Source organism: Lycium barbarum, chromosome 8 (genome assembly GCF_019175385.1).
Source record: "Lycium barbarum isolate Lr01 chromosome 8, ASM1917538v2, whole genome shotgun sequence".
NCBI classification, from domain to species: Eukaryota; Viridiplantae; Streptophyta; class Magnoliopsida; order Solanales; family Solanaceae; genus Lycium; species Lycium barbarum.
This window is the reverse complement of record NC_083344.1, coordinates 120,489,202-120,506,418: the sequence shown is the minus strand read 5'-3', so window position 1 is coordinate 120,506,418 and position 17,217 is coordinate 120,489,202. Positions and strand designations below refer to the sequence as shown.

Genomic DNA, 17,217 nt, shown 5'->3' with positions numbered 1-17,217 from the left:
TGTTCTGTGATGGCCTTATCGGCCTATGTGTGCCAAGTCTGCTTTTCTGCTAAATTCTGTAGCGACCACTAATATTATTATTATATTATTATTCTGTTAATATGCTAATTTGGGATATCGGGTACGTATAGGTGCCCAGCTCGGGCACTGGTCGCGGCCCACGGGGTTGGGTCGTGACATTATGATTTGTTTGTTGTTCGTAGAGGTCTGTAGACATACATGTGGGTTGTGTATATGTTTTGGGCTGCTATGTTTTATGATAGCCTTATCGGCTTCCACGCGCTATATCTGTTTTACTACGACAATTAGTAACGTCATTCGACTTCTGTATGTGTATATTCTGCTTACATACTGGTTTGGGTTATTGGGTACGTACGGGTGTCCAGCACGGACACTAGTCGCGGCCTACGGGGTTGGGTCGTGACAACTTTCATATTATTTTTTATTTAATTAAAATTCTAAACCTCACTCTCGATTAAAAACTTAAAATTCAAAATTCAAAATTCAAACTTCTAATATTAGGTCAATTCCATTTTAGTTGCTACGTTGAAACTTGAAAGACTCCAAATAATGAATGCTTGTATGTGATAATGAAGAAGTGAAATGAGGGAAATGGGGAAGTTACAAAGGTGGGTTTTGGGGTTTGTAAGTTTTTATGTCTCTTTTGCAGTTATTAACTTTACTACTTGGTAACTTCTTAATAACTTTTAAATTAAAAGTCAAAACAATAACTAAAATAACTAATATTATCTAAATAACTAATTTTTGTCCTAAAACTATCCTCTTTTTAATAATATATAGATATAGATAATCATCAAAATCCCAACGTGGCTCTTCAATTGGGAGTTACAATGTTGAAACTCATGGATATTTATCTTTTTGCCCTTACACTAAATCAAAATCTAATAAAATATCTAATTAAATAGTATAACCTCCAAAAAATAAACAAATAAATCCTTCATAAAACAGCACATTAACCACACCATACGTTTTCCAGCCTCTTCACTGCTGTAAAAAGAACCTGGAGAATTTGAGGAGTCATATTTTAAACTAATTAAAAGTAGACTCATTCAATTAATAATGGATGAACGGGAACTCAAGGAATGCCAAAAACCAACATGAAAGAACTGTATAAATGCAACAAAGGGTTTCATTTCCCTCAAATAATCTTCCTCCATCTTTATGTGCATATGTTACGTTGTTTGGTTTACTGAATGTATATCCTGTTCACAATAAGTATCATTTGTGTCTTTTTTATACTCTTACTTTGTGTTTCATCAATAGATGTTTGTGTTTTTTAGATGCATTATTATGGTTGTTTTCATGATCAGATTGGTGTTGTTCAAGCGGTTGCTCGTGACTCGTGAGGCTTATGACTGCTGCTGAGAGTTGGAATCTACCTATACATCTTGTTCGATACCAATTCAATTGTGTCCACTTTTTCACTGGTAATCATTTTCACTTTGACCAGTAATCTAATAAACAACACTGGGACTCTAATTCCTATTAATTTCTGCTTTTTCTTTTGATAACTTGTACAGAAGGAGAGAGGGCCTTCTATCTTTTAAGAAGAGGTTTTTGCTCGCATTATTTGTTTATTTTATGGTAATATATTGCTACATATCTGTTACACCTCGAAATTTTTTTGCGTCGTTTGCGTTGTAAGTAAACTAACGTAAGCTCGGAGATGCCGTGGACCCTTGCAAGGTTAATGAATACTCTTAACAAGTGTCAAGCAAGTATCTAAAGGTTCCGGGACCAAGCAAATCGAAGAAAATAAGTTTGTCGAAAATTTGGAAAAAATGGTAGAATTTTGGACAGAATTTTGGGTCAACTTTGGAGGGGTATATTTCCTAGTATATTAGGAGTTTTAAGGTGTTTCAAAAGCCTAAAATGAATTTCGTCGAGTCTAGTTTCCAACGCAATAAACCGCTCGTCAATACGACATCGGAGTAGAGAATTATGGACGTTACAAGTTAAGTTGACAGAGCGTAAACGCATGCTACAATAACCGAGCTGCTACAGTAGTCGGGTTGCTACAGTACCCGAACCGACTCTAGAACCTTATAAAAGGGGTTTTACTCCTTATTTTTTCATCCAAACACCCCTAACAACTTCCCTAACCCCCTAGAACATTCTCCCAACTTCCTCCGTAGAATTTTAGCGCAAATTAAGTGAAATCTCCGGATTTAGGTCCGAACAGCGTATAGTTGAGATTATAATATCGTATTGTGGCGAAACTTGGCTTGGATTCAAGGTGAATATTGAGGAGATTGCGGTTCTAGTGGAAGTGAAGTATGAATCTTTCCTTATAAATATTGATTTAAGCTTACTTACGGAAGAAAAGTTATTACATGATCATATAATGAATTTATGGGTTGAGAAATTGGATAGAACATCGTGTGGGATGTTTATGGAATATATTGGTATTGATAATATTGTTGTTGATGTTGGTATTGTTGTTGTTGTTATTGGTTGCTGGATTGTAATTTCGGGCTAGGCATATAAACAGGAGAGATGTTGCCTGAATTTCGGCAGATTCTAAAAGTATTTTATTTAAAGGCTTGAGACAAGCATGTGACGATAAGCCTAACAATAGTGTGAATTCTCTTGAATATAGATTTACAAGCTTGGGAGGACAAGCGCTAAGTAGTTAAAGTTAAGGCGACCGAAAAGGTATGTTAAGGTTGTTCCTTCTTTTCTTTGGCATGATTTCTACTATTGAGCCACCTTTGACTATTCGCACCAGGATGTGCTATTCATGAAGATTATACTCAGGTTACTATAGCCCTAGCGTAATAATTCTCTCCAGTTAAGGACAGGTATAAGAATAGTTGGGTTATATAAGATGATAGAATGACAAAAGTAATCACTAGTGTACATGTTGTTTACAGGCTATGATGTTGCCTTTAAGTTATCATTATATGTTTGTATATGCCTGGCTTATGAGCCATGGAGTTGTTGCCTGGCCTATGAGCCATGGAATTGTTTCCTGGCCTATGAGCCATGGAGTTGTTGCCTGGCCTATGAGCCATGGAGTTGATTACACCTGACCTATGGGTCATGGAATTGTTACCTGACCTACGGCTACGGGTCATGGAGTTGATTATACCTGACCTACGGGTCGTGGAGTTGATTATACCTGACCTACGGGTCATGGAGTTGCTTATACCTGACCTACGGGTCATGGAGTTGATTATACCTGGCCTATGAGTCATGGAGTTATCTATGCCTGACCTTCGAGTCCCGGAGTTATATTTATAGAGTCATGTTATCTATGCCTGACCTTCGAGTCACGGAGTTATATCTATAGTATTATGTTATCTTGCCTCAGATGAGAGGCAACCCAGGTAGAGTACCTCCAGATGCTTTCTTGAGATATCCAGAGTACAGTTTGTTTTTTCATTTCGGTTGTTATCTTGCCTTACATACTCGGTACATTGTTTCATACTGACGTTCCTTTTGCTTGGGGGCGCTGTGTTCATGCCCGCAAGTTCAGGTAATCGGACAGACGTTCCAGCTCAGTAGGCCTTCCACTCAGCCGCAGTCAGTGCGCTCCACTTGGTCCGGAGCTGCAATCCCTTCGTGGTATGCTATTTTGACATGTATATACGGATATGACGGGGCTATGTCCTGTCCTTTCTACAACTCGTGTTTCCTAGAGGTATGTGGACAGTTGTACGTTGTTGGGGATGTTATGTAGCCTTGTCGGCTCTCATTGTGTTGTATAGCATACATGGCGGCCTCATCGGCTTGCTCAGTTGTGTATTTATATTTTGGGTGTGTGTGCCCAGTTCAGACGAGATGGTCAGTATATATATATATATATATATATATATATATATATATATATATATATATATACTCGATTCCATTACATGCATCGGGGGCAATCGAAAAAGCCAGCATTTCTTGGAATACTGACTATAATGCTACCAATAATTGTACTAATCCAACCGCATATGTCTTTCTCCTACCAAAAGGAAAGAAAAAAGAAATAAGGATTTCCCCTTTGCTTTGACAATGAAATTCTGCCCCCGATCCCCTTCATAAAAAGGGAGAGATTTCTTGATATATTTATTGGATCCGTCGGGACTGACGGGTCTCGAACATATATATATATATCCAAATTACAGCCTCGCCGGCTTGTTGGTATTGTTTGTGTGCAGGTAGGCCTTATTGGTTTAAGTTAGGGGTTACTCCCAGAGTTGCAGATTTAGAGTGGTTCGCTCGGGCCTAGACTGGCATCGAGTGTCGGTCACACCACTCCAGATTTGGGGCGTGACAATATCACATCACCTCAAGCAATGCTTTGAACTATATGACTTTTATGTTTGTCTTTTCCTTAAAGGCCTTCATCATTAGATATAATGTTCCTAATTGAACAAGTTAAATATTTCTCTTTTGTTGAGTATAAAACAGGTACATTAAACATCAATTCACTTACCAAACATTAAAGAATTTGAAAAGAAAAAGGTTAGCTACTTCATTAAGCAGTATTAGTATACGTACCCGTGCAATTCGCGATTAATATTACAACAACAACATATCCAGTATGCGCGGTTGATATTAAGGAAATTAATCATAGTAAATGATGAAACATTTTAGTTGAGCATATTAGGCTGACATCCAACTGTTATTTTGTTTCTCAGTGCAATGTACTCTGTCACAAAGTTCCTATGAAATTAAAGAAAATAAATCATATGTTATCGAATAATTTTTATGTTCCTTATTCTCGTTATTATATTATATTATCCCCTATCTAGCATCATCACTTTGTGAATAAGAATTCACAATTTTTCAATTGTCTAAATTTGACAATAATATTTGTGAGTATTAAAAATTATAATTGAATATAACTCACTGCTAGTAGAAAGCCAACTAAAATATGTTTAGATCTTTACGAATATAAATGACATTCACAGGAACACTTAAATAAAGTAACAAATGAGTGTGATAATAAGATTAATAAAATTACACTTACCCTAACATTTTTGAAGTAATATAGTATATTAAAAACTTTTCTACATGTTCATTCTAAAGTAAAAAGCAAAACTGAGTCGTATTAATATTAATAGAACAAAAAAGAGCATAAGTCTCCATCTCTGTAATTCAGTGGCACGCACCGCTTCAATTAGTTGCCTTAAGTTGTTCCATGTACAATCCTGATATTGGTTCCGATCCTTCTACATATTTAACACCTTACTATAGAATCAACTAATCTCTCCAATACCTTTCAGAAATATAATACTTGCTCTAACACAAAAAATACCATGCATCCAAAAGAGTACAACACTCGACATTTGGATGACGATTTAAATGGAATGTCGAAGTGCTACACTTTTGCTACGCGTGAGTTTCGAAAAAACTGGACGACATAGAATCTTATTTATGTCACAAGGTGATCTTCAATTTTATTGTCATAACCCATGACCTCCTTACCATTGCCAGCAAATCTATCCATTTCGAAAGACATTACAGAATTTAAGTCACACTGCATGTAGCTCCATTGCAATATTTGAAACTTTGGAAGGTGAAATTTTTCACCACATGTTAGATATGGCATAACATGATATATTCAGAGTTGCAGCAAATTGAAAAGGAAGATTTCTTTTCTCTTCTTGTGCTAAGAAAGAATTTATTAGTATACATAAAAGTCATAAATAAATGAGTTCAAATATATATAAACAAATAAATGATAGATATATCCTCCTTCTGTTAATAATCTCAACAAGCATACCCATTCAGCAATTGACGTAGATTTGACTATTGATGCAATTATTTTTCAAGTAATACAAAAGAACTTTACAAAATGCTAAAATTATGGCAGGTTTAAAATTTTGATCTTCTTCTGAGATTTAGGAACAATTTCATTAATAAATTACAACTTCGGAAACCAAAAAGAACATGAAAAGGAATATGTCTAATTCAGCCATTATAAGGCATTCATATAATGCTGACAAACCAAGGCAAATAGAAATTACACACAACGCCATTCTTTTCCAAATCAAAACTCACAATTTTATATGCAAAATTTTGAGCTTTCTAAAAAGATATAAAATTTAGAAGGAAAAAGGCAACTGAGCAGAGAAAAAAAGCAAACTAAACAGCAATAGATGCGCATCATTATAGTTGACAAATAACTTATGCGCATACATATATCTTTTTCAGACTCTTAAATAAATGAATAAATCAAATTATTTGATAAATAGTTGCTTAATTATATATAAACACCATCTTCTTTGCTCGTCTCTTCTCCTTTCTTTATATCTCCTATTTCGATAGAGAAGACTCTTTATCGCTTCTTTCAGTATACTTGTGACTATACTTCAATTATTTCTTTTCTTAGCTAGGTCTGAGATTTTAACAAAACATTAATCCAAAAAATATCAAAATAAGAGGGAATTCACCCAAATTTCGAAGATTATAAAGAGGAATCTAATGCCTTCTATTTAATGTTTGAAGTATTATCAATAATTCTAAGGATTCAAAAAATAATTTACAGAATTATTTGTCTAAAAAGGAAAAAAAGCAATTAACAAACGAAACTTCCATGCTTAGCCTCTTTCTCTTCTCTAGTATAATAGGAGTAATAATTAATCAATATGACTTGCATTAATCACAATTATAATCTTCTAAACTCTTGCAACACCTCATAAGTGCAATATAAATAAATACTTGCTAAGGAAGGAAGCAACACTATTCCTTTAGTTAAAAACGAATTGAGGATGAACAAAATAATAATTGTAATACTAAATTAATAACCCGAAAATTGTAAAAATATAACAATGCCAAAAATAGTATACACTAAGTATTTTTTAATTGCTAACTAATCAATAAAAGAGATTCATCCCTAACTTCCTTGTGCACCCTACTTACTCCACAAAAAAAAAAAAAAAAAGAAGTGGGAAGAGGTAATGAAGTTTATATTTGGTTGCAATCATATTAATGATTTTCCTATTTATCTATACTATTATAAAAGTAATAAGAATTATATTTTTTATAGGATACTTTTAATTGAATTGATAAAAATCAACTTACCGTAATATATGTCTGAAAAGCATGAGAATAGCCGTTACACTGTACAATCTTTCATTTTCGTACGCATCCACTAACAATTTTTTTATTTTTACGTCAACTTTCTGCTAGGAAAAAGAAATTCAAATTTCAACAATGCAAAAATATAAATTAAGAATAGAGAAAAAATTAATCCAAATAGCAAAAAATTATAATTGGCGATATTGCAGGCATTTATAAGTCAAAATGCAAAAGTTAAACAATTAATATATTAATATATCACAAAGATTCCAAGAATGCTCGTTTCTTATTTTCCTACATAATTACCGTGATAAAATATTTACTTAAAAATCAGAGTGACAGAGAGTGCACGCATCTTGACAGATGGAGTTTTTTAGATTGAGCAATGCCTTCTTGGTTACAATTCTGCCCAGGACAAAGAGTACTGCAAACCTTTCCACTTTAAAAATTGAAAATTTCACTCACCACATAGCAAATAAAATGCGGTTATGGCAATTTTACATCTTAAAGCAAGCAAAATGCTATAATTTTAGTAATAATTTTAATGCAGAGATTTAGTTCTCAGGAAAGAGGAAATTCAGCAAAATGCGTGAGATGTATCCTCAAATTAACTACACAAGAGAAGAGAGTCAACTGCAATTATCAAAACCTTCGATAAATAATACCTATTATAGGACGTGGGGAGGTTTTTGGTGCATGAAGTGGAATTAGTGGGGGGAAATGGGGTAGTTTATTTTATTTTTCTCTTTTTTTAATCACTTGAATGTAAAACCGTAGGCATTAAATTCAAACTTTAAAATCTTATCTTCCAATTTTTTAAAAAAATCATATGTCAATTATATGATATTTAGAAAACTCATATATTTATGTGGTATTTTAACCATTTTCATTTCAAAAAATTTATCTCTTAATTCAAATTCAAATGAATCAATAAATTAATTTAACCGCTTTCATTTGAAAATTCAAATCACTGTTTCTAAATCTCTTAGAAAAAATATGGGCCAATCCTTTTAAATTAGTATACGTGAATCTGCTATATATCATATAATGTTTGAAAGTAAATAAAAAAAAAGGGTTGATAAGTTAATAATTAATTAGTTAATAAGTTATATGTGGTTTTTTCTGGTTATGCCACATGGCTGAATTGGTTATTGGTTATTGATTACTCCCTCCGGATCAAAAAGAGAGTTCACTTAGTCATTTGCACACCCCTTAAGAAAGTACTAACTCCTAGACAAAAATAGATAATTTGACTAAACTACCCCTAATTAAATAGACATTGGGATTTGATCATATAACACTTAATAGGGGCAAATATGAAAAATCAAGTTAATTCTTTCTTGATTTACTAAGTGGACTCTTTTTTTTATCCAAGAAAAAAATGCTAAGTGGACTCTTTTTTTTATCAGGAGGGAGTATTAGTTAATAATTAATTAGTTAATAAGTTACATGTGGCATTTTCATGCTATGTCACTTGGCTTAATGTGATATTTTTTTCCTTGGCTTTTGATAATATATAGATATAGATATAGATTAACCATTTTGACGAAATGAGTGAATAAGGAAAAGGGAGATAGTGGGAAAAAACACATATATACAATATCGATCCCCTTAAAATAGGATATATGATTGATGACGTGGGAAAAATTGAATATAAATAGTCATTCTCCACTATATTTTTTATTTGTGAATATTGAGCTTGATAACGTTTTATGCGGAAGTGTAGTTTTGCATGTATGTAGACTGCACTTGCGAATTAATTTTGTGAATACTATCATTTTATTTTTTGCTAACATAGATAGCCTCGTATATGGAATTAAAGAACAATGGAGTATGATGGAAATAATAAAAACAAGAGATGTCTAAATCTAAAAACTCTTCTTTGAAGTTGGAATATGGCGCATCCTCTTTCCCTTTGGGAGTCTCATGTGTATGAGTTACTATTTGTTACCCCTTTCCTCCAACAATAACATAAGCCCAATTGCTTTTACCTTGAATACATCTCTTGGAAAATGAGTTTCACTGTTGGGTCAAAACGTTATAATCTTGAAATTGAAGACTTATTTTTGGGTTAAAATTACTCGCAATCGGATGTTTACATCAAACCAATGAATATTATATTAGACATGTCTTTCTTAGACCCGCTTTATTACTTAATCATAGTTAGGTGATATGTATTCTCACTTTATTTTCAACTATTATGATGCAATCATTTGATTTAATATAAACACAAAGTATACACAAGTGAGTACTATTTTTATGAAACGCATGTCTAGGAAGTTGGAATATTCCGTACTTATTTTTCACTTTGGGAGTCTTATGTGCTTGGGTTAAAATATGTTACACCTTTTCTCCGGAAATAGTTAAGCTGAAATGCTTTAGTCCCACTTATTTAAAAAAAATGTTAGTAATAGTCTCTGAAGTGTTTTTCTTAAAACTTTAAAATGCTTTCTTGCATCTGACTGAAGACTTTTTTTCCTGTAGGGAATATGTTAATTGAAACACATATTTTACGAATCTCATCGATGAGGGACACACACGCAACGCGCTTGTCCGGAAACTAGTAAATATAAACATTGTTAAATCAAAGTTTTTTTTTTGTAAGAAAAAGTAATAATATTAAAGCATCCTGCATAATTACTTCATATAAAATATCAACAGATAAAGTTACAGGAAATAACATGCTCTGCAGATGCAGGAACTCTGTCAAGCAGCAAAAAAGCTAAGCACATAGCAAAATACCAATAGGTAACCGACCATTAATTTAAATCGAATACAAACTAACAGAACAGTCAAAATCAAAATAAACCTTCACTAGTACCCAGAGATAGTTCCTCTCCATACAGAATACCATATAAGTAGCAAAATTGGACCTAACTCTTGCTTTACATTAGGGTCAACCAACAAAAGATATTCTAATAGCTAACACTCTCTTCTGATTATCATTCCCTCCAACTTCGACAAAACCAAACCACATTTCCAGCCAGGTGTTTCTATTCCTATTTACATTCCAGCACTGTGCTTAGCTTTAGAGTGTGAGTTCAGAGCATTTTCAGAACCAAAAGTCCTGCAATGAGTAATAAATGAATCTGACAGAACAACCTAATGCTCCTAACATAGTTAAAGCTGGCATTGTAAGTTACCTATTGCATGTCTTGCAGGCAAGAGATCCACCAGATTTTGGAGTCTGGTTTGGCTTGTTTCCAGGAGTCTTACCAGCCTGCTTCGAGGGGTAAGGAGTTGCCACGTCGACAGCACCTTTCTTATCATCTAAACCTCCCAAAAGAAAATTCTCGGGAACAAGATAACTTAATCCCATATTTCACTTGAGTAAGATGCAAAAAGTGAGCCACTTGCTTTTGTAAGCATTTAATATCCTTTTTTAAATAATGAAGATTGGAAAAAGTTTCTTATTCCAAGGAATATCAACACTTAAATTAAGTTTTTGGTCTAATCTTCTCATGCAAATCACAAGGAAAACACCAGACAGTCCAAAATTAGACAATCCATATCCAACATTAAGTGAAAGCATTAACCAAGGACAAAAACTAACCAGTCTTTTGAGGAGTTACAAATTTTGCTTTTTTATCGGGAGCAGGTGATTTTGTAGCTGAATCTGCAGGTCTTTTCTTGCTCGGTTCAGCCTAAAAAAAGTTTGAATCAGCTAGTGTTAACCCACCTTCCTGCTCAAGAAATTCAGGAGAAAAGAGAAGGGACCAATAACTACGAGCTACCTTCTTCGGTGTCTCCTCCTCATCTCATCAGACTGATCTTAATCAGTAATACAGAACAATGGAAAATATATTACACAGAAAACTTCCTTTGCATTGTGGTTAATGCTTCAGAGCCTTAAAGGAACAAGTTTGATTAGTTGCATGGACCAGAAGATGACCTAGCTCAACTCAGATGCAGGGTTCTGCCATTTCCGCATGCAACATGGCATTCAAGACATAAACAATCTGATAATTAGTTTATTGCTGTTATCTTGGCTAAAACAATGGCTCAAATCTGACAATTACTTTCTCAATCTGACAATTTCATGTCCGCCTTTGTTTATAAGAACCAAATAGTATTTGTTTTTGGCTACGAAAATATGGTTAGTGGCAAAACAAAGATATTCATTAATTTTTTCACGGATGAAAGTGTCTAAAATACTTGAGAGTTGAGACTCCATTGATATCTTTGTCAAAAAATTGTTTTCCCACACCCTTATTGAAAGAAAATCTTGTTGAAAATTTGTTTTCCAACACCACTTGTTTTAAACCAACAGTGTTCTGAATACCAAATGCAAATCATATTCTTCCAAGACCCAAGTCCAAACGCAACTTTAGTGAAGCTGACAAAGCTCAAAATCTTAAAGAATTACATCTTGAAGATCACTCATGTACCACAGGTTGAAGAACATATTCAAACAACGACTGGAAATTGTTGAACAAGCTCAAACAAGTACAAGCTGTTTTTGTGCTTGCCCCAGACATCTAAGAGCCTTTAATGATAACATATGTTATGCCAATACTATAAAGCATTGAGCATATAGACAACCATACCTCCCCCATCTCAGAATTATCTTCATCATCAGACAAATCATCGTCATCACTGCTCTCATCTCCATCACCTGCCTTTGTACCTTTACTAGGCTCCACAACCTTCACCTTCTGCTTAGCGTTAGCTGAATCCTTTGCAGTAGCCATAGCTTCAGGCTTTCCTGTTAGACAGGTAGGCAATACTTTTGAACTAAAATGTATGGTAGATTCAAAAGAACAACTATATAATAGATATTTCTGTACCATCGTTTGCAATAGTAAGGGGTATTTCCTCATCAAACTCTGCACACAATAAAATATCAATTACACCATCGCTTAATCCATCGAAGCTTAAATATTCTCCAACAAAGAAGATTTTTACTTACCATCTTCATCTTCTTCTTCATCCTCCTCAGTGTCACACAGAAATGTAGTCAAGGAAACAAAAAAAAATGAAAAATATACCTCCTTTTAATGGAAAGGAAGGGAATTGTAGAAAGATAGTGAAGTCCATTTCAACAAGAGATAGAAGTTAACAGACAATGAAAAGGATATTCCTCGAATGGGTTGGCAGCCTTGTATCCAAAAAAGTAGACACTACCATTTTTTCAGTTGTGTGATAGTTCAAAGTCTTTATCAAACACCAGGTCAAATTGTTGTTGAGGCAGCTTGTCTGAGATAAGTGTTCCAAGAACAAGCTTCTCTCCATCAATAGTCACAGACAAGCATACAGGTTCTGATCCCTTAACATTTTTCGCCTCACCAAGAGATGCCTACAAAAAGACTACATTGATAGGATACTAAAAAGAGATGCCTACAAGGCACTAGCTATTGCAAATGAATTTTCCATCAAATTCGAGTGACACCTTAAAATAACTGTGAAAGATGCAAAACCATGTCATCTCCAGGCTGTACAGATGAAGGTTGTCCATTTTTCACCTCCGCACCTCAATGTAAGTTTAGAACAGCTTTCCCGTATAATTCCAATATAAAGAGGGAACCAAACACACTATGGATGAAGTATCAAAAGCAGAACACACATAAATGAACGATATTTTTTACAATACAGTTATTATACAAAAGTAGATGCACAAAGGTACAATCAAATTGCATATGATATCCAAAAGAGTTTCTGATGTCCTGGTTCTTGAGCTATAATAATATCAAGAAGACACATGGTCATCAAAGTATAGCATATGAAGGTAACTCCAAATATAAAAATTAAAATTGAGGGTTCTCTGCATCTAGAACTTGAGAAATCATTTCTGGGATTCCAAGAAAATCTTTGACTCCGAAAGAGCTAAATCAAATACCCCCATACCTCCTTATATAGAGGCATGGAAAATGAACCCTAAAGGACAGGTTGATGACAGAATTTATGCCCAATTCAAAACATTAAAAGAACCATATTTCAGGATCACCATGTACCTACAGGCTATAACTCCGATCCACAGAAGAGTCTAACATATCATATATAGACAGCATTTCACTACAACAATGCCGAGGATGAAAAATTTAGAACCTAACAAAAATTTGTAGTCCGGGAAGCTATCACAAAAAAGCGAACAACAAAAAACAATGTACCACTAATTTAAATTTGCTCTCCAACAGGCAAGCAGTGAAATGTACCTACCCACTTTGGAACACTAAAGAACCATCTTTTTTATTGTTAACACTTAACACAAAAGAACCATATTTCAGGATCATCATGAATGTACCTACCGTCCTACCCACTTTGATGCCGTAGCATAGTGCAACATATCATTTATAGGCAACATTGCACTACAGCACAAACATTTTCTACCTATTTAGATTATCACTCTCTACCATATCGATGATGAAAAATACTGAACTGGAAGAAAAATACATAGTCCCGGAAGCTATCACAAAACAGTAAATAACAATAAAATGCTGAGAAAATTACACTCTATGTCTAGTGGAAGAAAATAATTACCCCACGTAGTCCATATCTTGAGTTTGTTACCCGGTTTAGCCCATATTTGTGTATAAACACCTTTTATACGCTATCATACACTTTTATACAAGGTTGATTATACATTATTTATAATGCTTTCCCTAGGTATAATGTTATATAACACTACATATTTGGCTACGCGGCGCAATATTTTATGCTGAGCTGTTTATTTTTTAAAATTTCCCAATGTCCATACATCTGTACAACATTTGAATAAGGACACGGGTCTCAGACATTCAAACAAGTCTAACCAGAATCACATAAAGATCAAAAGCAGAATAAAACGGCGAAACAAATTATCAATCAATAAAATCTAACAAAATATAAACGAAACAGTCATTGAGCAACACAGATTATCCAAATAATTAAAGGATAGAGAGAGAAAGAGTTTGTACCCCCAAAATTCCATTGATGAAATGATAAAAGATAGAGAGAGAACTCTAATTTTTTTTATTTTATTTTTTTAAATAAGAAAACAAGTGAGGTTGCAATTTTCATGTAATCTCCTACTACAGTGCTCAGGTACCTGTGAGAGTAAAAACTCATACAACAACTTAAGCTTGCAAACAGATTTGTATGGACATGGAAGCAAGAATCAGCAAATTCGATATCTATATGTAACCAGCGGTTATATCATATCAGAAGAAGAAAAACATTAAGCCGATTTACAATCATCAGACTAATTTGGAGTTTAAGCAAGAACCATAGACGTTGTTTTTCCCCTCTAGATAGGCAATGAATTATTAACATCTAAGACATTTCCACTACTAGTCAATCAACTATCCAGAACAACCACAACAAGTGGTAAAGAAAATAGATTGAGGGAACAACTAGTAGAGGAATCATGCTGGAATTGTGGTGAGCATTGTTAAAATTGATGTTGTACTTCATGGTCATGTTACTACTGTACATGACTCCCCAGTACTGCACTCTTTCACCACCTTGAGTATTAGAAGTCAAATTGTTGGTGTCATCAAACAACTGGTAAATGTAAGCCTCAGCAACGCCTTGTTTCCTGAGTGGAGTTCCAAGTCCAGATTTCAAATGCGAAATCAGGCCCTGTAAGTATTTCTCAGCATACATCTTCGTAGTCTCATCATCATCATTACTTGGCCACCCTGTTTCTGTCAAAATCAGGGGAACATTCTCGTAACCTGAAACCGCCATAGCAGCAATAACCGAATCAACCATCATATCAAACAGGTTATGATACCTAACACCTGTAACAACATCATCGCGGAAGTTAAACGGGGTTTCCTCAAACAAAGCGAAACCAACTGGTATCTCTCCATGTAATTGATACACATTGTAAGGGTACACATTCATAAGCATAGATGAGTTAGTTTCCTCAAGAAACTCAAGTACAGGACTAATAACAAGCTTGTTCACAGGGTCCTGGAATTCAGCTGAGGAAGGAGGAAACGCGGTGGTAATCACGTTAATAAATGAGAAAGTAGTGGAAACCGAAACAGTACGTATTCCCAAGTCAAGCAACGCGTGGTGCAAGTTTTGCATGGCGGGGACTAAGACAGTTGAAGGATCAGGAGAAACAACGCTGGAAATAACGTCGGAACCAACTGAAATGAGTGAAATCTTAGCACGTGGATGAAAGGGAAGAACATTGTTGTAAAGCCAGAGAGTAGCTGAGGAACGATTGGAAGCAAATGAAGTGACGAGGTGATTAGGTACGGTTAAGAGAAGGGAGATGTTGGAGTAGGAAAATGCTCTGATTAAACTTGGAGTTGGATTAAGGAGTCGGACTGATGAGATTTTTAGAGATTGAAGGGCTGTTACGACATGCTCTGGTGGTGGGGAGTTCGTTCCGGGGGAGTAGGTAATGCCTATAGTGGTGGTGCTGGTGGAGGATGAAGGGAACATTAAGAGAGAGAGTATGAAGAAAGAGAGAACCATCTTCATCGAATGTGTGTGTGTGTGTGTTGTTTGTTGCTTACTTTATCCAGCTGGGTGTGTGTGTGTGTTTGTTAAGATCGTTGATAACGGTTTTACAATGGAAGTAATTTAGAGGGGGGGCGCTATTATACTATGTTTCGCATGCTACCCTACATAATATGCATATTTCTCTATGTTTGATTATTTATATATTTACGTATATTAAAGGGAAAATAACCTCTATGACTATTTAGAAAAAATAATTACCTGAAATAGCTCATGTTTGTAATATTATCCGAAATAGCCAAATTTGTACCCTTACTTCAAAAGCTTGTCAGGCTAGAGTTACATTGGATATAACAGAAGTTATACAATTAAAAAAATGTTGTATATGTTGTATACAATTGAATTTTCTTAGATATAAATACCACTAATACATTATTATACACTCTATACATTATTATATACACTTTTATACAAGGTTAATACATTGTCTACTCCATATGTATAATAAAGCTGGATATTGTTGTATAATGTTGTATATTGTGAAAAGGTGGTTATGCGGGTGTAATTTAAAAATATGGCTACGAGATGTAATTTTGTGTGCTAGATTATACATTATTGAAATTTTCCTCACATTAAAAGCACGAATAATTTTTGATTGACTTTTATGCCTTTAATTATTTTTATTAATTTTCACAAGAAGTTATAAGAAAAGGAAATTACTGGAAATAACTAATTGTAATAGAATAGGGTTGTAACCGTGGATGAGGAGTTCAAATTGGTTTTGGCTTGAGGGATACATGAGTGAGATATAATTGTTATTGGAATATGATGCATATTAGAAGTCATAGTATAAGAGCTAAGTAGTTGGAGGTGTGAGTTGTGATATAGATGTTCAACAAGAACGGGAAATTAGTGTGGATAGAGTAATTAGTTCGTGCATATTAGGTTATTGAACCCAAACATCCTTCATAATTTGACTTGAGCTACATATGTCATCTATGATTCGATAGACGTGGAGATGCCTCTAATTTCATTCGGATATGGGCATCTGATTAAGTTTTTTTTGCATGAATTCATTTAGAAAAGGATCATATACCAAATAAAGTCACTATTTCATATTTTTTTGGTCTCCGAAATTATAAATTGTTTTGATTTAGGATCATACGAATTCAATATTAATGCGAATGAAGCTAGCTAAATGGGTGCGAATCAAAAAGTATGACTAGAATATGTCAATAGTGGAAAGTATGCCTTTTCTACTGAGAAAATATTTGGAAACTAACAAATAAATAAAGAAAAACAGATGAGTAACTTCATGTGTTAGCTAATCCTACTTTACTTTATAACACTAATTTTCTTTATAACTGTTCAGAAAATGGTGAAATCTTTCTGAGAACTATTTTAACTTAACAGTTTTCACTTAGCTGCACTGGTATTATTTTAATAAATATAAACATTGTTAAATCAAAGTATTTTTTCGTAAAAAGGCAATAATATTAAAGCATTACACACAATTGCTTCATATTTAATATCATCAATCACGACACATTTTTCGTAAAAGTGTTTTTCCGAAAAAATTGGAGTGATATTTTGTTTCTTTCTCCCCTGAGCAAAAAGGATAATTCTACAACAACTCAGATCATTTACATTTGTTTTCCTAATAATTTGGCCAAAATGCATGGTCAGCCAGAAAGCGCATCCGCACAGACAATAAAGCATATATAAATATCAACAAATAAAATTACCGGCAATGACTCGTCAAGCAGCAAAAAAGCTACTAAGCAC

The 17,217-nt window shown here is 34.1% G+C and overlaps 1 protein-coding gene and 1 pseudogene across 1 annotated transcript; both read right to left on the bottom strand.

Annotated features, from left to right (window-relative positions):
- Nucleotides 1-9,692: 9,692 nt before the first annotated feature.
- LOC132608241 (histone deacetylase HDT1-like) lies at nt 9,693-13,945 on the bottom strand (annotated as a pseudogene).
- Nucleotides 13,946-14,119: 174 nt separating this feature from the next.
- Nucleotides 14,120-15,484, bottom strand: LOC132605365 (glucan endo-1,3-beta-glucosidase, acidic-like). Its single transcript, XM_060318536.1, has one exon. It carries the CDS (start codon nt 15,451-15,453, stop codon nt 14,308-14,310), a length of 1,146 nt encoding a protein of 381 aa, XP_060174519.1. The 5' UTR covers nt 15,454-15,484; the 3' UTR covers nt 14,120-14,307.
- Between the last annotated feature and the right edge of the window lie 1,733 nt (nt 15,485-17,217).